Source organism: Gossypium arboreum, chromosome 6 (genome assembly GCF_025698485.1).
Source record: "Gossypium arboreum isolate Shixiya-1 chromosome 6, ASM2569848v2, whole genome shotgun sequence".
Taxonomy (NCBI): Eukaryota; Viridiplantae; Streptophyta; class Magnoliopsida; order Malvales; family Malvaceae; genus Gossypium; species Gossypium arboreum.
In genome coordinates, this window is record NC_069075.1 from 139,264,993 (window position 1) to 139,292,468 (window position 27,476).

Here is a 27,476-nt window from a genome sequence, read left to right on the forward strand (position 1 = left end):
AATTAAGAATCACCCATGAACTCTAATTTTATGCATTTCTTATACAATTATACAAAAGAATGATTTTAAATCAATTTTATATATTTTAAAAATATAAATTTTATTATTTCACATCGAGTAAATATTAACTATTTCCATGTGTAAAACCAAAATCAAAATGATTTAGAAAATTAAAATAAAATATATCATGTGTTATTTTACATGATAAATCATTTTTTTTTCTCGATATATCTACTGAAACGAGCTTAATAATTAATTTTTCACATTCTGCAGGTCCATTAAGGGGTAGAAGTAAATGTTAGCCACAAATTTTAAAACTGTTTCATACCTAATACGAGAATCGAACCCTCAATCACTAATTAAAGTAAAAAACACGATTATAATCTCGTATAACTCTAGTGGTAAATCAATTTTTTTTATAGGTAATACTATAACCTTATTTAAAAGAGTTAGGTCAATTGAAAAGAAAATATTATAATAGCAGTAGTTATAAGAGTGGGGTCGCTTCTTCCAACCAACACCTACTTATTTTTACGGAAAATTCAAACGGAAGTGGAAAATGGGGTTACCCAATTTATTCACCCTCCTTTCGCTGTTTTTGTCAAAAAATCAACTTGGATTATTAGGTTTTCTATGTTTCTTTTTTTGACTTTAGCTTTGCCTCTCTTCAAATATATTGTTCAAATGTTCCTTTTGAAAGAAAGTAAAAACAGAACTCACATTTGTTTAATCCAAATTTCTATCAAAATATTTTACACCCCAACCCAACAAATCTTACTAAAATATGGATCATCCATCATTTTGAATAAATTAAATATATACTTATTTATAAAAATAAAAATATTTTTATTGGTATCAAATCATCTTAACTTGTATGAAATAATAACTAAAATACTTATCAAACAATTATTTGTCAATTTCAAACCTTGTTATCCATCCCCACCCCAATTTGAAAGAAAAACTATATTATTAAATTTGATAATTAATTTTAATTAACTTGTCATTCTTATAAAAAAATCAGTTAATGGTCTAGGAGAGTATTTTCTTTCTTGTTTTCATAATAACAAAATTTTACTTTTATTTTGTAATTTGAAAATTGGAAATTTTTATTAAAATGAAAATTGAAATCCATTGACTTAAACTAAAAAAATAACTGAACTTTTTTTTGTCATAATTGATACCTAAGCTAAACTTCATTACTCAAATTACCCAATCTATTAAAAAATTACTTCTCTAATCATTTTGTGATACATTACTTCTCTAATAATTTTGTGATACATGATGATATTTAACTAAAAAATAAATTTTATTTTCTTAAACTTCTTTCCAAAAAAAACTTATAAATATATCTCTTTTTTCTCCACCCAACAACTTAGTTATAGAAAATTCAAGTTCATCCAAACCTACTTTTTGATAACAAAACCTCAACTTCGGCAAGCTTCTTTTTTGTTTGTAAATCTCAATTTCTGACTCATTTCTCATCCAAATTCAAAATTCATTTATTAATTTTTTAAATAATTTTTATTCTTTTCTATATACTTTGTATAAAATAATTAATAATAAATAAACATCTATAATAAAAAAATTAGATAACACAAATTAAATTAAAATACTTGAAAAAATTGAGTAAAAACAAGTAAAAGAATTACAAATAAAAATTATCTAACAGTTAAAAATATGCATCAAAAGAAGGGATCATCATACGAAGAGAGGAAATGTCAAATAATGATAACTTAATTTTATTAAATTTAATTTTATTAGTTAAATTAAATTAAATTAAATTAATTTAAAATTGCCACGTTTCATAAATTATTAGCTAATTTTAAAAATATCGAAATATAATTTAAGCAAGTACACTTTTCATATCACTTCTAACCCGAAAATATTTAAGTATAAACTTGAATAAAAATGCATAATTTAACTACCATTTCGTGATTCAAGCCAAATTCATTTTCAAAAAAGAAATAAGGATCTTTGAGAAATAATTAAGAACACTAATTAGATTACACAAAACTTAAACTACAGCTTAAGTTTAGAATTACTTTCCATAAAAAGTATGATCAATAACAATTTCACCAATATAATCAAACAAATTTAATTTATATAAAATAAACGAACGGAAACTCTTACTACTTGTAATTAAATTAAATGAGTAGTAATTCTAGAAATATAAGCAACATAAATAAATAAAAATATTGCATTTTATTATTTAAAAATTAAAAGAATTTTATCTTAATTTTTCATCACTTTGATAACCTTTAAAATTTAACAAAACTGTACCCAAAATATCAAATTAAATTTTCTCCCAAAAATTAATTTATCTGTTAATATTTTAACAACATTTAACATTAGGTTGCAATTCCCATATGCTAAAGTAATAATAAAACATATTTTTAAAAAATCAACAAATTTCAAAATAATTCATAAAAATTAAAACAGATTATCAAAATCAACAATAATTTTAAAGTTGAGGTCCAAAGTGGTTAAGAAAAATTAAGACCAAAAGTTAAAACTGAAGGCTAAAATAGTCATGCCGAAAAAGTAAAATAATGCCCATTTATTGTTAAAAAGAAAATATTTCATTTTCTAGGAAAAGAAAATAAAAACGACAATAATTTTCTAAAATCATAAACACCCTAATTTTACTATATCTCATGAAAAACCAATTATTTCCCTAACTTTAAGATTCTATATATTTAGATGAAATGTAAATACCAAATCCATTTGAAACTACAAAACATGCTTTACCTAGTATGACATGACAATGATTAGCCAAAGCTTCCCGTAATTATTACTCATGAAAATGATTACCGATCAATGATGGAAAATATAATCTAAAAACAGTCACTGTAACATAATGGTGAGCATTATAAAGTCAAATTTTGAATAGACCCTTTTCCCAAAATAATATAAGGGTTAAGAGGTGAGACTTGTGTCCCTTGGTTTAACCTAAATGTACATATGACTGCTATTATTTGTTTTAATTTGTTTTTTTATGGACTACTTTCTACAGTATTTAATGTAGTGCCGATTCCCAAGTACTTCTGGGTATCATAAGCAGGTTATTTAATTAGGAGAACCGATAATCCGTTGACTAAGCAAGTGCCGGAGTGTACATAAATTTAATTATCAAGATGGCCATGGGGCACAGTTTCCTTCGAAACTGTTTTAAGGTCGAGACAGGAAACAACGACAAAATCAATTATTATATAGAGATATAAAATTAACATATATACCAAAACGACAAGCATCCTCATTCCTCAACTATATGCAAAAACATGTCAAACAACGTACATAGAGAGGCCAAAGATATTTGGAAAACTAAAGGATATCTACATGAAAACTGATTGACATGCTTTAACAATTAATCGGATACCTTATTTGATATTTAAGCTTTATTCTGACAATACTAAAACGCTTTACAAAGGTCAACTAACCTCCTCCTCCTCCTCCTCCTCCTCATCCTGGATATTTTCTGTGCCCAAGGCCACTCCTTTCCTTTCCGTTTTGCTTAGTGACACCATCATACCAAAAATCTGAAAACAAACAAATAATAATAAGTGCTACAGATAAAACTCTAAGACCAAAAACCATCAACAGAGGGTCTTACGCAAAATATAGAATAAGGCCCGAAATTCCCAGTAATAATCTGGCAGCAATAAATGACTAACATCATACGAACATACGCAGGCCCTGGATGAGATTTCATTTTTATGCTAGGTAGTTTCAAGATGTCATTCACTTTAAGAAATCAAATATGAAAAATAGTTATATGATTTACAAAGTCAAAGTTAGCTACACAGAGATGAGCTGTAAACCTCCATAATGAATGAATACTACTAATGCCAGACGTTAAACTAGCAACTACTGTTTAAAGAAAAGACCCAATATATGGTTTCTGATTATCAACCATCATGAAATTACAAAGCTGTGCACCGGTATTTCCAGTAAATGCAACTGTAATTTACTAATTTTTGCAAAATATCCAGAGGTAAAATACTTGAAAATAAAACCTATTCCACAAAAGAGAGCTTAGCTTAGCTACCTGCATGCCTTTTATAAAGATGTGAAGCAAACTAGCTCTGGGCACACTCAAATGGATGCAAGGATCCTTCAGAAAATTCATGCATCCGTAACCGCTCCAAAAGTTCAAAGGGCCTGCAAATAACATTTACCAACCTTGCATGTAATTCCAATAATGAAATCTGAACCAAGCACTAAAAAGCACAATGTTCTCAGACAGCAATCAGTGTAAGGAATAACTAACTTAGAAGTCCCAAACTATTATCTTATTTGAAGTCAAATAACTTAGTTTCATCTTGCTTGACCATCTCTTTTGGAAACAACTTCTGATGGTAAGCAGGTACATTATTGGAATGACATTCTCATGAAATAATATTTTGATAGGATGGGAAATTTGTAAAGACAAGATAAAGATTACAAAATTTACATTTTGGCAGAAATGCCCTGAAATAAGAGGTTTAAAACCTAACATGCCAAATAAAACGATCATATTATTGTACATAATCAGATGGTAATTTTTTTGCCATACAAATTTCATCATACAAAAAAAGCTTTAAGGGTGTAACAAGCCCTCAACTTTTTCAGAAAAAGCAATTAAGCCCTTGCTATTTTTGCAATCGGTTGAGTAATTGAACTTTCAAAATGCATCAAAACGGCCCTCAAATCTTTTCAAAAAAAACAATTAAACCACTATTTTCTTTTTTCACTCAATTGAGTACTTGAACTTTCAAAATGCATAAAAATAACCCTCAAAACTTTTTCAAAAATAAATAAACAAATAAGCCCCTACTTTTTTCTTCACTGAATTGGATACTTAAACTGTCAAATGCATCAAAAAGACCCTTTGGCCGTTAACTTTAATAGTTGGCAGTTAACTTTAATAGTTGACAAAGTTAACTGTCACTAAATTTTTCCAGTACCACAACTGCAAAGTGACATGGGAAAAAAATAAAAATCAACAAAAATTATAAAAAATGTAAAATTTAATAAAAATCATAAAAATTATAAAATGCATCAAAAAAGCCCTTTAACAATTTAATTTTTACCACTAACCGTTAAAGTTAATGACCCTAATTTTTTACATTTAAAGTCATCATGTCTCACAACACGACATGTGGCGAAAAATAATAAAATAAATAAAAGTTATAGAAAAATTATAAAATTCTTTTTTAGTATGATAATTTTATATTTCTTTACATTTTTATAATTTTCTTACTGAATTTATAAAGTTTTATAATTTTTTCTATATTTCTATATATTTTATAATTTTTTATGATTTTTATAAAATTTTACATTTTTTTACTATTTTTATAATTTTTTCCAGTTTTTAATAAATATTAAATATTTTTATAGTTTTTATTTTTTCATTTTTTGCAACATGTCACGCTGTAGTTGTGACACGTGGTGACTTTAACTGGAAAAAATTAGGGAGGTTCAAGTACCCAATTGAGTGCAAAAAAAAAAGTAAGGGCTTAATTGCTTTTTTTGAAAAAGTTTGAGGACTATTTTGGTGCATTTTGAAAATTTAAGTACCCAATTAAGTGTAAAAAGAAAAGCAAGGACTTAATTGCTTTTTTTAAAAAAGTTTGAAAGCTTTTTTTATGCATTTTGAAAGTTCAAATGCCCAAGTGAGCGCAAAAAAAGAAAAAAAAAGCAAGAGCTTAATTGCTGTTTTTGAAAAAGTTCAAGGGCTTTTTATACCCTTAAGCTTATAAAAAACGATTAGAGAAGTTCATCTACTAGAATAATAAGCATCAACTACCGGAATGATCAACCAGAACAAAACACGAAAGAGAAAGAGGGAAAGGAAGGGCAGGCATCCACGATTATTTTTTTTCTCATCTGATGCATGTTCCATTTGAAAAACACAAGAGATACTATTCATAGTGCTTACAGGATAGCTTCATGATTACGACATAATTTGCGTTGATTACTTTCCATGGCCTCTAACACGTTAGAAGTTTCTGGCCCTGTTGATCCACCAGCAACCATTGATGGAACAGCAGCAGTTGGACACCAAAGCTACACCACGTTCCAGCTTAAATTAGAAAAGTGATCTTGAACATTGCATATAATACTCTTTCCATGGTAATGCTCACCTTTATTGTGCTATCAATCCCACTGGTCGCAACAAAGCAATCAAATGGATGGCACTGTACACAATTTACAACTGTGGAGGAAAATGAGATTTTACAGTGAATAAGAAACACTAGGATGATAGTACAGTCGAAAATCTGAAAAGAAGATCAGACTGGAGAGGAGAAATATTACCAGCGCCATCTCCAAGAAGCATTTTGATCAATCTCCCAGTCCGCTTTTCCCAAATAAACCATCTCCCATCATCACTCCCACTAGCAACATATTCACCTACAAATCAATCAGAGGATGTCATCCTAATTGTTTTGCTGCTAAAATTGCATGCAGACCGAATTCCACTAGCAATGAGAAACAGTTTTTCTGCTACGAAAATTGGCACATGTTTGAAAAACAAGATATTAACAACGCCACAATGAAATTGGATCAAGCGGATAAAAGCAAATCAGGTGTCCTGGAACTATAAGACACTTCACCCAGAAGCCCCTATCGGTAGGCAGCAGAAGCAATTGAAATGGACTTGATAACAATTTATTAGTTACAAATCAAATGTCCAAGAAGCAAAAAATGTTGTGGATTCCGATAAATGACTTACAGAGCTCATCCATATTCAACGATTCCTTTGAGATAAGTGGCTTCCATTAAAAACTTTGTTGCAGAAAAAAATACTTGTTTCATTTCAGTATTCATAAATCAACCAAAGAACGCCATAACTCTTTTCAATTGAATCATCAATAGATAGAATGTCATTACAACTTTAATTTCGTTCTCGAAATGGTGTTAAGCTCAACCATAAAACTAAAATGATGATCCACAGATAATATAAGCAAACTTGACCAAGGGTTTAATGGTGTGTGACAAACAAACAAAATATAAAAGGGGGGCTGTGAAACAATATGAGAACTAATCAGCTAGGAATTAGTTATTAGTGTCAGTTGGCAGTTCAGAAATCTGTTGGTGACAGTAACTGGCGGTAAAAGCCATTACTAGTTCAAGGCGTTGGCAAAGTTGTTAATAGCAGTTAGGAATGGGCTGCAAGATCAGTTAACAGCACTTGTATTCAGTGTATAAATAATAAGTGTAAGTCATACCAGTGGCCATCAAATGAATTTTTCAAGAAAGTACAACACTCCCATTCTCTCTTCATCTCTTTAATTCCTATTTCCCTTTCCTTGTTTTGGTTGGCTTTCTTTGAGGGTAATTCTCCATTATCAACTCTCCTACTTCAGCCCAATTACCCTATATTCTTGAATATACTCTAGCACCAGAATTTTCTTGTATCATGAATGCTAATGAAAAAGCACAAATTCAACACCATAAAGAAAACTCTAAAGAGGTTTTAAGAGAGGAAAAAAAGCAAAATAATTTCAATGGCAGATAAAATTACATATGAGATAACGCAAGAAATGTACCTCTCTGACCAAGGAAACTCGCCTGTTTGATGTCAGTTCCAACGTTGCAATGGCCAATGTATCTCTGCTTCATATCAATAACTGCCTCGTGCTAGAAAAGATATGAATGCAAGACATGAAAATCTCGAGCAAGATCAATAAAGAATGCATCACAAGAAATATGATTAAACTGTGGCCAGCTGGAAGTAAACATGCAGTGGTAAACAAAATTCTCTTGCAAGCTATTGTTATTATAGGCCAGTCCTCTCAGGCCATTTATCAGAAATTAATGCATTAATGCACATGACAAGTTGAAGCAATAGGCAAGTCAATAACTTGCCAAGAAGACAAGAAAATCTAGCAACATACCAGTGACACACATACCCATGCCCAGATAATTAATACTCAACTGCAATCACTTTTCAAGATGATATTTTGATAATGACATAACTAAATAGGAGACATCTGCTTATCAAAAGTTGATTCATCTGAAAAATTATACAGAAGATGCAGATGTGAACCTGATAAGCTGATTTCTTATTTTGTGATGATAAGGATGGAGACCCACATGAACCGTTTGGACCAGTTTCCCTTATTGCATCACCTCTTCGATGAATTCTAAGATTTAAACTTCCATGTAGCATATTGGATTCAACATCATGGCCTTCATCGCCAGATATTGAAGTTTCAAAATCTAATTCCAGCTCTTCATCATAATCAGAATCTTCCCTATCGGATCTTGGCCCATCTTGTGAAGCATCACTGTTACCTTCTGTGCGATATAGTATGTCACTTAAAGACAATACCCTTCCAGCTCGAGGTTCAGACTTAGGTGACCCATCACTAGCCTTATTATTTTTTTCAGCTTCAGCTTAATTATTTAAAAAAGAAAAAGTAAGACAAAAGAAAAGATAAAAATTAGAAAAAAAAGTAAGACAAAAGAAAAGATAAAAATTAGAAAAAAGTAAGACAAAAGAAAAGATAAAAATTAGCAAAAAGTCGACAAATCCTAGAGAAAATCATCTTTGACATTATTCAAGGAGATCAGTGCCACCCAGAGAAAAGTAAGGGATGGAAATGAATAGCAAGGGAGAGAGATGCTTTCACCACTACTAATTCATTCCAAATGCATAACAGCAGAAGAAATGAGCATAACCACTTACCACAGTGATTCAGTGTTATCAACTTAAAAAACATGAACAATAAGCATGATATACATACACTTGAATCTTGAGGAGTCCCAAGCCTAACAGCAAACTAAAGTTAATCAAAGAACAGAGCAAAAGGATTAGGAAAAAGGTCAAAGAGTTAATGGAAAAGAGAAAATTCAGGTCAGGACTTCCAGTTTTAAGAACATGGCATCTACCATCAAATGAACTGAACATATAAGAAAAGGTACATCACACTAATTTAACATTGACTAGCCAAGATATTTCAGTCAATACTTCTAACACTGCCTTTCAATAAGAGTAACATGAAAAAACCATGAGAGAATTGCACACACACATAAATACAGGCAGGACAATTAAATTTGGGGGTAAGAAATGAGATACTTCACTAAGGTTTAAGATGCACGTGTACAAGACACAAACCTACTGCAAGTTGTTTTTTTAGGTTCTCCACTTTCTCAGCCGCCATAGTATCAAATGGAGAGAAACATTGTGCTGCAACAGCAAAGTTTAAAGCTTCTTTGTGTTTTCCCAACTGCAGACAATAAGAAACCAAATGACAACAATAGACTTGGTTTCAGCAACTTTACAAGAAGAGACGACAATCACACTGTCTTAAACAGTTACCTATTGAGCTTCCAATAGCCCAATTTTTTTCCTTTTGAAAAAAGCAAGGCATTAAAGGACCTCTGATTCTTTATTTACAACAGCACAATTCATCTTCAATTGGTAATCAAAAAACAGTTGGCTATCATGTGAGAGAAAACCAAGCCATAACCACTGGCTTTACTTTATTCACCTCTCAGAATATAAAACTCGCAACTCGGTGACAAATGTAAAATCAAATATTTCTTGATTATATTTTTAATCTTCCCATGAAAGAGTTTAACAAACTTAAATTTTGTTTCAACCATGATGCAAGAGCTTTTATTTTTGTTATAATATTTTATTATGTCAGTTTTATCTTATAGTATTTGCTTTAAGTATTAGATATATTATAGACAGCCAGGGTTATTAAGTATTTTTAGGGTTTAAATCTAGGTCTAGAATAAAATTTATTTGAAAGAAAACCTAATAACTTCACTTGCAAGAGAGAAGGCCTATATAAATAAGTTGTAGGCTTTATAGCCAGAATTATTATTCTGATTATTTTCTTTGAATTAATAGAAAAACTAGAGGTTTTCTATAACCCTTAGTTTTCTAGAGTTCCATCTTTCCAATTCGTTTGTTCAGCCTAATTAGTTTATTTAGGGCTGTTTTCTCCCCTGAACCACACCAAACCAGTAGATTTAACAATATTGGAAAGATTAAAAAAGTCACTGTGAGGCAGAAACCCAACTTAGCTTTAAGCTTCATGATCTAAAATGTTCTTGGCAACCCAATAAGTCAATCAAATTGTTCAGGTAAACCACCAAGTTTATATAAACTCCACGGCAACTGATACTGCAGATTACCTGCTCTAAAGCCTCAGCCATACAATAATGAGCTCTAAAGGAAGAATTGTCTATTCTTCGAGCATCATGGCAATCCCGAACAGCCATATGGGCATCATTTTTCCACTTCCGCTGCGAAAGGCAACAACTCAATATTAATTGCACATCAAATAGAAAGGATCCATCAAGTTAATCCCAAAGAAGTAATCAATGAACCTGCAGCAACAAGGCAGCACGAGTACAAAGACATTCATGCCTTAGCGAGGGGTCAATATCACCATTATTTCCATCCAAGACTTCATTGCATGCCTCAATTGCATGGAAAATATTTGTCCTCTCCTCTAAGGATCTTTTAGCAATTTCAACCAACATCCTGCATTTTTCAACCTGTAACTGACATGTTAGGTTGTAGCTGAAATACATACGAAGAACAAATACGTTACATGATACATCACCAAAATTCCCAGACAACTAAAACAAGAACATAAAAGATGCATACTCTTGCAGCAGTGTTACTTCTTTTCCGGAGACCATTTTGAAAGAAACTAGAAACAGATGGTTGATGCTCTTGTCTATTTGGTACAGGAGTGAAGGTCATCAATTCTGAAACGTCCCCCGAGGTATATTGCATTACACTCCCACTAGCTGCCAATCATGGAAATAACTAACAAATGTTCAGCTAAAGGAATGAGTTATATATTGCATCCCACTAATTGCAAATAAAGGAAATATCTAAAAGATAACCAATTCAAAGAACATTCCACTGAATCTAAGCTATCATATATATGCTGACACAATTCATGCTTAACCTTTATACTGCAAGCTGAAAAGCACTTCTTCATGAAAATGCAACCTGGAAGAACCGGGGAGGAAAGGAAACAAGAGGAGCACTAAGCCAAGTTGCATTTTTTAAGGTGAATATAAACTGTACAGGTTAGTTCTCTCAACATATAGGTTTGCAGTTTAGACACAGCAGCTGTATGCAGCACAACACCTAAAAAGAACAAAATAAAAGCTCATCCTTCTGCTTCAAATTCTAATCCCATTTCTATGGAGCCCCCACTAGTTTCACTTTCTGCAAAACTGGAACTTAAAACACAAAAGGGAATTTAAACTATATAATATCAAGTCAGGCAACGGGATGCTCCTTAGAGAAGATAAAACATCAAAAGGACCATAAATAAACAAAACCATCTAACTAAACTAGAATTAGAGAATTTTGACTATGCTTACCATGGTTTATGTCCATTAGATAGACATGCTCCCCACTATAGCTGAGTAAAACCTCTTCTCCATTAGGGCTAAATGTAACATGAGTTAAGTGCAAACTAGAACGTCCCTAAAAAAACAAAACAAAAAATAATTTTGAATTAATATAACAATATTTCAGTTAGAACCAGCAGTTGTTTAGTTTAGCAACACCTCAAGTATTCACAAAAAATATAATGTTAGTGATGCTAACGCCAATTGATAACAATTAGCGGGTTATAGCTAAATGACTCCGATTAACACTGTTAACTTAAAATATTCACAAAAAACTATTTTCTATGAGCAAACTATTGAATAGTGACCTAATGAAGCGGAAAAAACTATATAAGTTCACTCATTTACCAAAGAGAAAAGAAGAAGAGATTAATTATCATTTGCAAAATGGCCTGTTACATCATTTCAGACAATCTCTTCATAAACCCAAACAAATTAATAAAATTTGGTCCTTATAAGTAGAAATCCTAAAACTTGCCAAGTCATTTCCAAATTTAAATAAACAAGAGTAAGGACTAACAAATAAATTCAAGACTAACACGGTCAGACAGATGCATTGGGCAGAAATAATTAACACAAGTAGGTGGTGACATCCTTTTGCGGCAGGAGGTCAGCGGTGGCAGCATCCTTCTATCATATAGCCGAGCAAAGGCATCACTGCAAATATTCAAAGACAAGATTAATGGTAAAAATAAAGTATGTGTGTATATATATATAAAAGAAAATAAAGATTAGCCACATACTTCCCACCAACAAGGAGCAAGTGAGGTCTAGTAGAACTGATATCACAAGATTTTAAGGCCAGAGTATGTTTAGGAGGATCAGCTAGTGACCTCTTTGCCCCACAACGCAAGTCAAGCTGCAAAAATAATTAAAGGAAAAAAAGATTTCAAATGATATACAGTTTGAGGGGATATGCTCGAATATAGGACAACTAGGATAAATGAAGGTAAAATATCAGTTAAATTTGTCAATTCTACAATGCAAAGCTAGAGAATTTCAAATGAAGATAGAGATTGGTGGGAAAATTTTTCAAGCTACACCAATAACCAAATGACTTTGAGGTGATAATCCATTAACTTCAGAATCAAGGGATGTCATTTTGTTCACTGCTTAAAATCCTATCACGCAGTCTACAGTGATGGTAAAATAACATGATGAGCAATGCCATCAGGACCAGATCTACATGGTAAGAACATCTTTTAATTTAGGTCCAAAAGCATCCTGTATTCTTTAGGGCTATAGCTATTCAAAAGGTCAGCTGAATGGTTGGGGATTCTCAATCCCACAAAAAACAAAGATTTCCTTCAGCCACATATCCTGATTGGAAAGAGCAGGGAGAGGAAGAGCTATTTAGTCCACATCAAAGAAACTTTAATGCCACAGAGAACTTACAAAGAACGAAACCGAAGTCATATGACAAACAAGGCAACAATTTTACTCAAATGAAGACAACAAGTAAAAACTCGCCAACCTTCAGAACATGCATTTCAGGGATATCGTGTTAGTTGCAACCAAAACTCACACTTAATAAGTAGTACAATAACGTCAACAAACAAAGATCCCATAGATGAATATAAAAGATTGAAATGAATGAAAAGGTATGTATTATCATGTAATGCAAGTCTCACAAGAACATTGCGACACTCTTGCTGAGAAGATCCTGCTGGAGGACAAGAAGTGCCCTCCCGAAAATCATGCTGTCTGAGAGTTCCATCTTCACTTGCACTCCAGACCACATTGGGGTTTCCAACTTCAACCTAAAATGGGAGAAGTAAAACCTATAAGAAGGTGAAGCAATCAAAAGAACATTATTCACCATGTAAAGCAACATTAATTTCAAAAAGTTCACCACTCCCCATGTTCTTGGTCCAGTTAAATTATTACTATATTTGTCAGTCATTTATGCAATAAACCTCACCGCTAGTTTTTTAACTCTTCTTGTGTGACACTGATAGAGTGCAGATGGAGTAGTAGCACCATCATGGAGACCTCTCCCATTCAAGCGAGATAAATTGAATAATCGAACCTGCAAAAAATTAGTTGTCCAAGTGATTAATGATATCAATACCTAATAGAAATACAATAAGACTCCAACATAGAAACCTTGTTTAACAAAGTCCAAAATTTTACCTCAGCATCACCAGCACCAGAGACCACAAGTTCATCAGAAGTTTCAGGAATGAATTTTGTACAGAATATGTTAGCAGAATGTCCTGTCTCTATAGAATGCAAAAGCTTCCGACCAGAGTAGCCCCAAATATTAATCTGCAAAATATAATTGATTAAAAAATTTGACATATCTTCATAAAAACAATACCACTCCAAAACCATTCTTCACGCACCTACCACCTTTATCAACAGATGACATGGGCCAACAATTATAGCCTACTAGAGGCCCCTAAACCAATACTTAATTTCCTCTTTCTTGTAATTAAATCCATATTTCATATGAAAAAGCATAAAAATCACTCCCCTCATTACTGTGTAACCAAAATAAGTTGAATGACAAGGCTGACCATTCCTTAGGCAAAAAGCTGAAGTTTTTATATTCTAAAAAATTGAACTTGAAAGCCTATCAGATAATATATATAATATTTATAGAAAACAGCATCACATCCTAGACTTCACAAACGTTTTGAGTCCACTCTATATAAATAGTAAAATCCAATAACAGGATCATCTTAATGCTATAATGATCAAGAATAGGCTAGGTCAAATTTTTATTATTACATTTTATCCATTTTCATGTTACCTATTATATTGAACTGAAGTTCACAATTGTAGAAAAATAAAGATGACTTATACCCGTGCATCATCAGAACCAGAAATCAAAAGTGTACCACTTGAGTTCCAAGCTATAGCATTTACACAACTTTGATGTCCCTGGTATACAATGTACAAAGGAGGATTTTAGAAGGAAAAGAAAAGAGAAAAAAATAAGAAAAGCAAAAGATTACCATGTCAAAGCCTTCAAGGCATATACGGCTACTAGAAGTGACTAAAACAAAAGACAAATGGAACTTTAAATGTAGCAAAGTAACCAATACATAACTTGCAATGTAATCTAGGAAGCCACTAAATGCAGAAGCTCAAATAACCACCTATACTAAAATGTCATTACTATTGTGGCCTGTGATGCATCATGAGATCAAAGTGTTCCTTTTCTTTTTAACTTTGTATGCATCAAAGAGTACAAAGAGAAAAAAACAAAAAGGGACATTATCGCTATAAGAAAATTGAAATCACCTCCAATTCTTCTTCCAGTGCAAACCTCCGAATCACAGAAGAATGCATCTGCAAACTATGATCAACATCCTACGTAAACACATAAAAATCTCTTAGATAAAGCACAGTCACCATTGTAAGTCAACAAGGAAGGTAATTTAGTATTGTTTCAACTCAAATTTCCTTTTCCACAAAATAAATATATAGAATTAATAACAAGAAATTAAGAGAGCCACTGAGCCAGCAATACTCATGTGAAAAGGACAACAACAACTAGGCTCAGCACTTCAATTCTTAATCGAAATTTCAATAATAAGTGCGCGCGCTTGCGCACATTAAATTCAGCAACTCCAAAGCATTTACTCAAATTCTCAATTATATATTATCTAAATTCCACACACAAAAATAAGTACGTAGAATTAATAAAAATAAATTAAGAGAGCCACTGAGCCAGCAATACTCAGGTAAAAAGAACAACAACAACTAGGCTCAGCACTTCAATTCTTGATCAAATTTTCAAAAATAAGCATATCTATATCTTAAATTTGGCAACTCTGAAGCATTTACTCAAATTCTCAATCATATATATAAATTCCAAATAAAAAAATATTAAATCAGCAATCCTCAGAACTGTAAACCGCAACAACAAAAGGTAACGCAATATCAAAGAAAAATGAGAATTTAAACAAAATAAAACAAAATGCTTTATAAAAATGAAAGAGCGATCAAATACGCGGCAGTTCTGGCGAATGTCGAATTGCCTCCCGTCGAGTAGATTGTGTATGTTACCGTCGTGGAAAGGCCACTCCTCCATCGAGTGTTACTTAAAAAAAGCTAACGAAATCTAGCTCCGATCGGCAGTGACGCCGGCAACCGGCGATGATAAAAAGCGGTTTTTAAGAAAAGCTAGCCTACGGTTTAAGCACGGGGTTTCTTTTGGTTCGCCACACCAAAGCAAAAATAAACAAATGAAATTAAGCCAATCAATCAAAATTTATACGCAATATGGCTTTTCATTGAGACACGAAGGCAAGTGATGAAATGAATTTGCCTCGTGTGCGTTTCTTACAATTTCTACACTCCTCTACGATAATAAAAAATGAATAATTAGTACTATTAGAAAAGAGCTGAGGAGAGGGGGTTTTATTCAGTGGAAAATGGTGCCCATTACCAATGTTGCGTGAGATTTAAGCACTGCTGAATCAGGATTTAACGGGTGATTTGAGATTGGTGCTTATGTTGGGATTATTGCGTGCGATGTAGAGTAGCATGCCCATATATTGAGGGCGAGGTACTTGGGCTTTAACTCTCAAACTGAACTAAGGCCCACACCACTAACCCAATTGTTCCGCTTATTATTTTATTAAACTTTTAGGCTTAAAGACAAATTTGACCACTAATGTTTACATATTTTATCAAAATAGTCCTAATTGTATTCTTTTAGCCTTTTTTAGCCATAAGCCTCTGTTAATTTTTCAAATTACTTTTTTTAACAGATTTGAGGAAAGTACAGTTAAAAAGTTAACAGGATGATATAGAATTTCATAAGTTGAATTTTTTAATAAGATGTAATTTATTACTTAGATAACCTAATAAAATAATTAGATATGGAAAATAATGAAATAAATAAACAATTCATGAAGTTAAAAAAGAGCTCTTAATTTGAAGAAAATAAATGTAATTATCTTATTGGGTTGCCTCGTTAAAAATATTCCACGTAATCCCCATTAATTTTTTTAACTGTACTTCCATCAAATTTATTAGGAAAAAATTTTTGATGGCCAAAAATGCTCAAAAATACAATTAGGGCCATTTTGACAAAACATGTAAATATTAGTGACCAAATTTTTATTAAGCCAAGATTTTATAAATTATAAAATGGTTTTATTCTCAATATTGATATTGAGTAAAATGGTTTTTTAAATTGTAGCAATTTAATTTCTATCTAATTTGAAAGTAAATAATTAATGACAATTAATCATTATATTAATTTCTAATAGTATTTTTTAGGCTTAGGTTCATTCTCTTCATGGTAGGATTGATCCCCGAGTCAATATCTAATAGCAATTTTTAAAAGAGTAAGGGACCGATTGTCTCTCTTAGTGACTGCTCTTTTGTCTTAAAGGGATTGATCTGACACTTTAATGCACAGATTTAATGCTCCAAATAGCTATTTTCTCCCATTAACTACCCCAATCTGATAGACATCATTGAGAAAGTATAAGTAGAATCTTATAACACTCAAGAAAATACTAGAAACAAGTTCGAGAGGTCAAAGAGCAAATATTCAAAGATTTCATCTTTCATTATTCTCGTATTCATATTTCATTTATAAACGCTTGTTAGATCATGTTTGCATTCTTTGTCCAAGTGTATTAATTGATAATGCTTAAACTTGCAAACTCGCACCTTTGAAAGGTCTTTAATTATTTGCTTTACTCTTTCTATTAGTTACGAGATAATTTAAGATTTTTTTTAAGTAGGAAGTCTGATTTTAGAAGTTATATATTTGCTTTCAAAAATTTTAAATAAAAATTATACCTTATCCTATCAATTAAAATAAAATGAATCCAAAAATCCTTATTTAAGTAGTAGAGGTTGACAATTAAGACCAAAATCATTATAAATATTTATGTCTATTTTATTTCAATTTTCTTAAATTCTTATTTAAAAATTTTAAACACCAATTCAACTATTTTGGTATTTATAATTCTAAAGATGGGCTTACAATTAATAGAAAAGATCCATAAGAAACTCAACATGGAAATAAAAAATTAATAAGTTGCTTTTATAAGAAGAAATTTGTCTCGTGACGTTTTAGTCAAATCCAACTATAGTAGGAGAAGCTCATTCAACAATGAAATCATAATTGGGTTGCATCATATAGATTTTTTTTTTTGAAAAATATTGTCTTAGTTATATACTTGTTGGGTTTAAACTTTAGCTAAAAGCGAATTAACCGATCGAATCGATTATCGAATCGATTTAGTTTAATTGGAGGTTGGTTAAAACTTTTAAAATTTCAGTTAATGGTTAATTCAGTTCAAAATTGATTAATTAACTGAATTAATCGAACTTAATAAATAATATTATATATTATATATTATATATTATATATTATATATTATATGCATTAGGCTATTACTAATTTGGTTAATTCAGTCAAATAAAATATTATTAAAATTTTTTTGATATGTTTTATATTTGCTTTCACAAAAATATATATATAATTCGGTTAACCGACTGAATTAACGAAATATTTTGGTTTGGTTAACGGTTAAATAATTAAAAAGTTCAGTTAATTCAATTAATACTAGTGCGGTTCGGTTAAACATTTAAACACCCTTACCTATTCATGGGCTAAGTTATTGTTCAGACGAAAGTCTGCCCAAAATTTGGGAGAGTTTAGGGAAAAATATTAGGCATTGGCAAAAATTTAGGCATGTTTAAAATATGGTGCGAGCTCGAGCTTAAACATTCAAGACTTGATTGAGACCTAGCTCGCCCATTTTTAAGTTTATAATACTCTATATTATGTTATTTTATATATATTATGTAATTTAGAACATATTAAAAATAAACATATACTAAATATATAATACTAATCTAATGTAAATATTAAAATAATATTAATATAACTATATAAAAGATTTCAAAAAAAAAAGGCTTGGATTAATATTTTGCAAATATGAGTAGGTTTTAGCAAAATTTTAAGCTTATATTCGAGTCGAGTTTAAAAAAATATAAAATATCTTAATATCGTATTTAAGCCCAACACAAACTAACCCATAAACATCTCTAATCTTAAATATCTATGGATTAAACCTGAAATTTTAAAACTAAAAATCCAAACACGAGCCTTTTTCCACTTCACCTTGAATCAGTTGACATTTAGGCTCCAAACAACATGGCCGCAGGCTCCATATTTTGGAGCCTGTTTACATTGCACGGAGCGAAAATGAAAGCAGCCCAAAAAAAATGAAAATCTAAAACCTAGGAAGCCCATGGAAATTTATGCTTTTAACCATATCACACCTTATATTCAAAAAAGGGTTAATATACTATTTAGTGCCTGAATTTAACTTTAATATCCCAATTTGATACATGAGTTTACCTTCAATGTTTAATTTGGGACCCAAAACAAAAAAAAAAAATCAATGAATATTTGACATGTATACTCTAAAAAAAACACAGGTACTTAATTAAGATAAAAATAAATAAAACTCAACCGCCAAATTCAACATTGTAGAGACAAAAAAAAAAAAAAAAGAAAGAAAGAAGAAGCAAATATCAAAGTGAATATTAAAATTAAAATTAAATACTAAATTAAATATATGAAGGTCTAAACATAACAAGGGAGAAAGGATTCCAGGCAAGTAGAGCTGATATGTGATAATGTTGGTGGAGACCTTGTTAGTTGGTGGGATTGATTCCAGTAAGTTAGTTGAATTGCAATTTAGCTGCCTACTCAAACTTAATTGGAGAATCATAATTTGCCATATTCAAATGATGCAAAATACGATTGTTGATCTTATGACTAAATTCGCAAGTAACAAAGTGTCAAAGCTTTTGTTGTTCATGGATCTGCCAAATTCCTTACAAGAAACTTTGCATGTTGATAGGATTGCAAGTATAACAAGTTGATTGTTATTGTATTCGCTTAATGATGTTTTTGTCTACCGAAAAAAAAAAAGAACACCGAAGGTGACAAAGATGCAATGTTTTAGCATCACAATTCAAGATAGATTCAAATTCTCTTTGACATTTTATAACCTTTAATTTCGTCTAAACTTCAAAAAAAAGAGTTTAATATAACATTTGGTTTTTGAATTTGATTTTTTTTTTCTATTTTGGTATCTAAACTTGACACTTTTTCTTAAGTGGTACTTAAACTTTTTGGGTATCCAATTTAGTACTTAAACTTGACTATTTTTTCTAAATTGGCACCTAATCTTTTTTTTTGATTTGGTACTTATCAAACATTTTACAAATTACTCCAATATACTAACAATGTTATTTTTTATGAGTTAGCAAAAATAATCAATATATGACCCACATGTGACAAATGATATGATTTTTTGTATCTTATATATTTAATTATTTTTAGTTTTATTTATTTATTTTATCAATTGAAAATAATAAATTTCTTTTAATTTGGGGTTTTTAAAAACTTTTTGTTGTTTAATATTAATTGTTAAACATAGCTCAAAACCTATTTTTGAACATTAATTTTCTCTAATACTGACAATATTTTTATAGCATAACAAATTTTTTAATACCGTTAGTGTTTTATATAATTTGTATAACATTTAATAAATTCAAGTACCAAATTGAACCTAAAAAGCTTAGGTACCAAATTAAAAAAATATGTCCAATTCATATACCAAATTTTACCTAAAAATCTTAAATACCAAAATTAAAAAAATTATCAACTTTAAATATCAAATGTCATGTTAAGAAAAAAATCTCATTTTTATTTATATTAAAATGAAAGTGACATCGAAAATAGTATATGATTTTTGTATAAAAAAAGAAAAAACTTGGAATCTGAGCTGATGAAATTACCTCACCAAGCGCATTAAATACAGGAGAGGATGACATATACATACATAAGGGACCAATGGCTTTTAGGTGAAAATCCAGTTTCATGCACCGCACCATTATTTTTAAAAAATATATTTTAATAATTTTATTATAAATTTCGATTATATTTATTATTTTGACACAAAATTTAGAACTACCCATAATTTTTCTTCAATTCATAAATAGGAGAATAATACTATTCAACATACTCAAACTCATATCTTCTTATATTAATAATAATATCCATAATAATCTAATTAAGACTTAATTCGTAAATTTTTTTATTGTTCCTGCACCAATGAAGAAAATTACAATAGCAAGAAATATAAGGTCAATGAAAAAAAAGTATATATATAAAGCATCCCAACGACCCTACAAAGCGTGATATGGGAAATGGAATATATTCGTTCAATGTGACATGTATGATGGTATGATGTTGAACTTAAGTTTTATACTTATCTCAAACCCAAAAAATTTGGTACATAGTCACACCATTCATTTCTCTCGTTTGGAACGTTGGACATGACATTAGTTAATCAAAGTTATCATGACATCAAGATTATATTACTTATTAGATTATACCATACTTACGATTTAAGTGAAAAATAAAAATAAAAATAAAAATAAATATTATATAATAAATAATATTTTAATTGAACGGTGATATATAAATAGACTTGTTTATGGATTGGACTATTCAGTTTAGCTTGAAAACTTGTTTAAAAAGTGAGAATTTGAATAAAAATATAGGTTCAAAAAATAGGTTTAGGTAAAAAAAGAGGCATGTTTTCTAAACAGGCTAGGCCTCGAGTAAGTTTTTTTTGGCTCGAGGCTTGGCTCGAATTTGTTAAAAAAAAAAAAAGAAGAAGAAAAATTGATGCTTTTTGCTACTATTTTTGCTTTTTTTTTTTGAACATTACTATTTTTGCTATTGTTTTGTCACTATTTTGGGGTCATTTCATTTTTATATTGTTAATATTTTATTGTTTATTGTATAACTTTTATTTTATTATTAATCTTACTACTATCTAGAAGTATTTGCTTACTAAATTGCACTTATTTTAGTGCTTTTCAGTGTAAATATTTTTTTAATTTATTTTCAATTTGGTGAGAAATATTTTTTAACATTTTAGTGTATTTGATGTATTATATTTTTATAAATTTATTTTTATAAAATAATAAAAATTAAAAAAATTAATACGGTTAGGTCGAGTCAAGCTCAAGTTTTAGCATTGTTATTCGGGCTGAGCTTGGATAAAAATTTAGACTCATTTTTCGATCCAGGACCACGCCTTAAAAATGGGCCTAAAATTCTATTCAGATCTGACCCGACCCATGATCATCTCTATAGACAAATATTAAAAGTTACAGAGACTTGAGTTCAGATTTTATTTTGTTTGTATGTTTTCCTATATAAAAGGAACAAAATGGAAAATTTACCTCGAAATAATACAATTTAAGCTAAATTTTGCTATTAATCCTTATACTTTCAGAAAGTTATGAATTTAGCCTCTGTATTTTAATTCAGTCAAATTTAATCATGTACTTTTTGAATTGGTCAATTTTAATCTTTGTGCTTTTCATAGTTTGAAATTCTAATCATGACCAATTTGTTTAGTTAAATTTACTAATCTTGTACTATACGTACAATTGTAGATATGATCTATATACTCCAATTGGATCATTCTAAATCCTACACTTTTCAAATTTTAAAATTTTAGTCTTGATGCAAATGACAGTCATTAATTCATTAACTGAATTTTTATAAGTAATATGTGAAAATAACAAAATAATATGACATTATGCGTATGATAATATATTTGACACATCAAATTTTGAAAATAACAGAACTTAATGAATTTAACAGTTGTCATTCGGTGAGAACTGAAATTATAAAATTTAAAAAGTATATAAACTAAAAATAATCAAATTAGAGTACAAAAATTAAATCGATAACTTTCACGAAGTACCAGCAAAATTCATCCAACAATTTACTATTTATAGTAAGGTAGTTTTGACATTGCCCAACCGAGTTACTGCTCACTTAATTTGTGATACCAACTCAATTAAGTGTTTATATGTAGTATAGAAGTAAAACTTAATAAATTTAATCGTGTTATCATTTGTTGAAGATTAAAATTTTAAAATTTAAACAATACAAAATTAAAACCATCAAATTAAAATATAAAAATTAAATCTGCAACTTTCACAAAATATAGAGACTAATAACAAAATTTAACCTACAATTTACTATATAAATTAAAATTATTTTTGACATTACCAAAGTGAGTGCCGAAAATATCAAACTTAATCATGTGTACATATAGATTTTAGAATGATCATAATTAATATCATGATGCACATAACTCATCATTTTTCGAATTCGTATTATGATGCTGATGTTTGAAATTTTATATTCCATATGATTAGCACATGCATGCTCATGTCTCTCAAGTTAACTTTAGCAATATGACTGACTCAAGGGTTGGTGGAAGATTAATGTCATTTCTTCACTCATCAAAAATAATACCAACTTTTAGCAGTCCCATCACACGAGCCATCATCTACGTACAAAGTGGAAAAAGAAAATTTGCACCATTTGATAAGGTAAGCTAGGGAGCTATATAGGATAAAATTACGATCACCTTAGAGTAGATCATCATCATCATCATCATCATCATCATCATCATAAACAACACTCAAACCATATATTATATAAAATTACATCCATCCATGAATGATATAACATCATTACCAACACATCAAAGCACTAAAAAAAACTATGGTTAAACCCCATGATGACAGCATACATGAAAAAAAGGACCATACGTACATACATGCATAACAACACTACCCCATATAAAAGGCCTTTGAAAGGGGCTTTCAAAGCAAATTTGTTTGCATGCTCTTTTGCTTATGCAATATATTCAACATCAAAGAAAAGACGATACACACAAACAAAAGGGGAGAAGAAGAAAGTGAAGATTGGGACCCAATAACCACCTAAGCGGCGTGCACTTAGCCATCTTTTATGAGGGTCCCTTATAATAACCAGTCTTCTCATTCACACTGCTAAAAACCCCATCATTCCCAAGCGTGAGTGTTACTTTCTAAACCCCCAAGGTGAAGACTAATGATTCACTCCCCTTTATTGGGACATAAATATACTGCTTTCTATAGATTTTCCAACCCAGATCTTCCTGGTTTTTCCTACTCAAATCATTGAAGAAAGACTCACTTGGCTCTTCATTTTTGGCTACTTTGTTGGAAAACGCCAAATTATATGGCTACACATGCAAATCCATGCCTTGACTAATAGGTACCAATAAACAATAACTAATGATGATAGATGCTACCACTAACACAAATAAGAAGAGTGGCAATGGCGTTGGCAACATCATAGAGCATTAAGTCCCAAGGTTTTGGCTTTGAGTTTAAGGGATTTCAAGTAATCAATAGCTTCATCAAGAACCATGATTGCATCTTTGCCTTCCCCACTTGGAATTAAGCTTCGTAGAACACTCACGGTCTCATGAATTTTTTCGATTCTCAGTCTCTTATTACTTGAAGAGGATTCCATATTGGCACAGCTAGAATCTGCATCATCCACATACTCAGAACATCTGCTAGGATTTACTGAACTAGCAGCGTCTGTAAGCAACGGCAGGTAATCATTACCGTCATCGAGCAGTTTTCGCTTTTTAGTTGGTCCAATAGAGCTAGCAACACTTTCAGTTCCTCCTCCCTCCAATTGCTCGGGGTGAGCTGTCATTGTACAAGGAGAATGAACTGCGCTTGTAACTTCATCATCAGTATAATAACTATCATCATCCGAGTAAAGCAACGCATTTAGTTCTTCAGTATCCTCGTGCATTTCACTTTGCGTATTGGTCCCATTCTCATCAAACACATTTGAGGATATCAGTCCAGAGTGAAGATCAGGGTTTACTTTGGTTATCGGATCCTCGCCATTAAAGTTACAAGCAGCAGGAGATTTTGGACCCCAAGTGGCGCATTTGATAGGAGTCCCCAAAGAAGAGCTAAATATCATAGTAGTTTGATCACCAGATTGATCAAAAACAAGGAATCTCTTCTGAGCACACCCCAAACCAGCCTTCGAAACAATCTTTTCATTGTAATACTCATAAGGGTTGGTTGAAGCAGGCACCAAGCCCTGCCAATAGTGGGGTGAACAGTAAAACCAGCCACAAGGTTCGTTAACTTGGCCAACCTGCAATTGAGGTATTATTCCAGGATTTGCATAATCCGGCAGAGTCCTCGGGACCGAGACCATATCGATGCCAGAGTTAACAAGTTGAGGATTAGTATTTTGCTGAACCAAAGGATGAGGAGCAGCCAAATAACTCAAGTCATGCGATAGCCAATCGAATCGCTGCTGTGGAAACGAAAATCCACAGCCTTCTCCCATCTAACCAGAACAATCACCTACAAAATCAACAGAGTTAACTCTAAAAATCGACATCCTAAAGAACAGAAACTACATATTCATAAAAACAAAGTAAGCAAAACATACCAGAAGTTGAATGTTGTAGCAGCAGAACTAGTAGTTTACTTCCAAATTCTCTCAAAAAAACAAGGGGCAAAAAACAAAACTAAAATTAACTTGATGGCTGTAAAATAAAGAACCCAATCTACGTAACAGGCTTAAGCAAATGACGAAAATATTCAGCCTGCAAAAACAAAACACCCCAAAGGCAAAAACTTTCAAACAAATTATCAATGACAAAAATAGAAGAAAAAGAACAAGGAATCTCATATATTAAGAAAAGAAACAAACACTCAACAAAAAAGGGTATCTAATTCTTTCATAAAGGCTTTGTTTTGTACAAAGAAAAAAACAAACCTGGCAATCTTGAAGAGGTTGAAAGCATGCTATAACTCTAACTACAATGGTGGCACTCCCCGCAATACCATTTTCATACTTCAATGCCCGGAATCTTGTTTGGCTAGCTGCTTGGCACACCATAACTACGTTTACCCCCAACCCTTCAATATACAAAGAGGATCTTCCACAAACTAAAATGAAAACTTTTGGAACACAAATTTGAGAGATGGGCTTTGAAGATAATTCACTAATCAGCTAATCTGACGAACATAACATGGAACAACAATGAAGAAAGTGGATCCCATGGAAGATATATATAGAATAGTGTAAGACTAAAGAGTGAATGGCTAAAAAAAGGGTTTTGTTTGCTGATTATGGGGGAATTACAGAATCACTCTACAATACAAGTTCAAAGAGATAACTTTTCGAAACACATCAACCGATTGACTGAACCACCACCGCATGCTGCTGCTGAACCCTGCAATGGTTCAAAAAAACATTCATTATTTCAACTTTCAGATAACATAAATCTCTTTCTTTTTTTTCTTTTTTTTTTATAGTACGTCCTAATAATCTAGAGCCAAGATAAAAAAGGGATCAATAGATCTATTTTTTTTTCTTATGGTACATGAAATCTAAATATAAATTACATCAAAAAAACAAAGTGGCCATAGCTATGAAAAAAATATATAGAAATCATCAAAGAAGCTGAAAAACTTACAAAGGGGAAGATAGGAGAAGAAACCCAAATCTCAAATCAAGAAAAAAAAAAGCCTTATTTGGTCCAAAACTTAAGCTTCAAAGAGAGAAATGGAGACTAAAAGGAGTTTTTTTTTTTTTTTTTGAGAGTCAAAAATGGAAGTTTACAGACGAAGGTTTAAGGATTGCACGGAAGCCGAGATTAATACTAATAGATAGATTATTATATAGAAATTTTTTAACTGACGAAAATGTCCTTGAAATATCGAAATAATTAAAATTTAAAGGAAAAAAAAAAGTGATTAAAGGTTTGATACGTGCGTGCGTGAGGAGTGCACGCAAGGTATTAAGTGAACAATGATGAACCACAATTTACAGTCCGTGTGGTTGGTTTAGAGTTGGGTCCCCTACTCGGTGGTTTTATCATTGCCCTTTTCGGACTCGGGTATGGGTTTTATCCTAATTCCTAACCATGTTTGAACCCGAAAAACAGTCCTTTTCTTTCTTTTAATTAATGCAAAATGCAGATGTAATGCAACACTAATATTATCATCATGCCATGGTAATTAATATTTTGCATTTAGTTTTTCTTTTTCTCTTTTTTTTTTCAGATTGTATTTTAGCTTAAATTAATTTTAAAAAATTGATATTGTTGGTACAGGAAAATATAGATTCGAGTGTACTAAAGCGCATTATCCTCCTATATAAGGGTTGAGGAAAGGTTATGGATGGTTCTAAACGTTGTATCAAAAAGCAGATATGATAAAAACTTATAAGATTAATATTGAGAAAAATAATAATAATAATAACAAATATTTTAGGGTACTTTTATCATTTAAAGTTTTTATATAGTATATTTAAGACAATTTTTAACTCTCCAACTTTACAAAAAATTCATTTTAGCTCTTCATTTAATTTTTTATTTTTTAGCCTTTAGAGTTACATTATTTTTCAAATCACTCCAAAATAGATAGAAAGTTAATGTCTATTAACTTTGCATACATGTGGCATTTATGCTATCCAAATGCTATGTAAACAATTAATTAATTTTTTGAAATTTTAAAAATTTTATATTTTTATACTTTTTAATAATGTTAATAATTTTTATAACTTTTTATGTTTTAAATTAATTAATTGTTGACTTGACTTCCACGTTTATGTCACGTAAATAAAGTTAACTTTTCTATTTATTTTAAGGTGATTTGACAAATAATATAAGTTGAAGGGCAAAAATTTAAATGACACTTTTGTAAAGTAAGATGACCAAAATTTACCTATATTTAAATAAAATAATTTAAATAGCCCTTAAAAGGCTAATAGATATGTAAACCCTCAAAATATTACATCGTGTTTAAATGAATGCTTATATTTATTTTATAGTTAAATAAACTTGATTTTTTAGTATTTACTTCTTTTTATTAACTATATGTTTAATTATTTGTTTTAGTTCAATTTAATTTTTTAATTTAGTTTTCCACGTAATGTTATGTTATTCACATGGACTTGATGATTTGAAAAAGAAAATCAACATTTCGATTTTTTATTGGTTGGTTTAGCAATTCATTACCTGTGTTAACACCATGTACCTAGAGCTGCCCATGGGTCAAGCTGGGCTAAGGCTCGGTTCCAAAAAAAATTCATGCCTAGGTTCATTTTCGGTCCGGTTCCAAAAACCCATTTTGTTGTTAAAAATAATAAAATATTAAAAATATACAAAATGATGTTTTATAATTAAATTGAATTACAA

The 27,476-nt window shown here is 30.7% G+C and overlaps 2 protein-coding genes across 4 annotated transcripts; both read right to left on the reverse strand.

Moving 5' to 3' along the window:
- Window positions 1-3,202: 3,202 nt before the first annotated feature.
- LOC108486393 (protein ALTERED SEED GERMINATION 2-like) lies at window positions 3,203-15,800 on the reverse strand. Of its 3 annotated transcripts, none has more exons than XM_017790436.2 (20): window positions 15,335-15,795; window positions 14,623-14,691; window positions 14,182-14,259; window positions 13,507-13,641; window positions 13,295-13,402; window positions 13,005-13,133; window positions 12,117-12,232; window positions 11,913-12,030; window positions 11,344-11,449; window positions 10,610-10,755; window positions 10,327-10,497; window positions 10,132-10,242; window positions 9,101-9,212; window positions 8,030-8,379; window positions 7,530-7,620; window positions 6,295-6,390; window positions 6,123-6,193; window positions 5,918-6,045; window positions 4,054-4,158; window positions 3,203-3,536 (listed from the first exon to the last, which is right to left on the reverse strand). In XM_017790436.2, the coding sequence occupies exons 1-19, from the start codon at window positions 15,413-15,415 to the stop codon at window positions 4,077-4,079; spliced, it is 2,298 nt and encodes a 765-aa protein (XP_017645925.1). In that variant the 5' UTR covers window positions 15,416-15,795; the 3' UTR covers window positions 3,203-3,536; window positions 4,054-4,076. The 3 variants fall into 3 exon arrangements, 2 of the variants coding, with proteins under 2 accessions (XP_017645925.1, XP_017645924.1); XM_017790435.2 differs by having other exon boundaries at window positions 4,046-4,158; window positions 15,335-15,790; XR_008284256.1 differs by lacking the exons at window positions 3,203-3,536; window positions 4,054-4,158; window positions 5,918-6,045 and adding an exon at window positions 7,209-7,406 and having other exon boundaries at window positions 6,164-6,193; window positions 15,335-15,800.
- Window positions 15,801-22,867: 7,067 nt separating this feature from the next.
- On the reverse strand, window positions 22,868-26,111 carry LOC108486336 (transcription factor bHLH145). Its single transcript, XM_017790339.2, has 4 exons — window positions 25,752-26,111; window positions 25,049-25,508; window positions 24,719-24,875; window positions 22,868-24,630 (listed from the first exon to the last, which is right to left on the reverse strand). Exon 4 carries the CDS (start codon window positions 24,611-24,613, stop codon window positions 23,582-23,584), a length of 1,032 nt encoding a protein of 343 aa, XP_017645828.1. The 5' UTR covers window positions 24,614-24,630; window positions 24,719-24,875; window positions 25,049-25,508; window positions 25,752-26,111; the 3' UTR covers window positions 22,868-23,581.
- Window positions 26,112-27,476: the final 1,365 nt, after the last annotated feature.

Coding starts and splice junctions, on each gene's coding strand:
- LOC108486336 (XM_017790339.2), bottom strand. CDS start 24,613: ATGGGAGAAGGCTGTGGATTTTCGTTTCCACAGCAGCGATTCGATTGG.
- LOC108486393 (XM_017790436.2), bottom strand. CDS start 15,415: ATGGAGGAGTGGCCTTTCCACGACGGTAACATACACAATCTACTCGAC. Junction 9,213..10,131: donor TGGCTGAGGCTTTAGAGCAG/GTAATCTGCAGT, acceptor TATTGTCTGCAG/TTGGGAAAACACAAAGAAGC. Junction 7,621..8,029: donor ATAAGAAATCAGCTTATCAG/GTTCACATCTGC, acceptor TATCTTTTCTAG/CACGAGGCAGTTATTGATAT.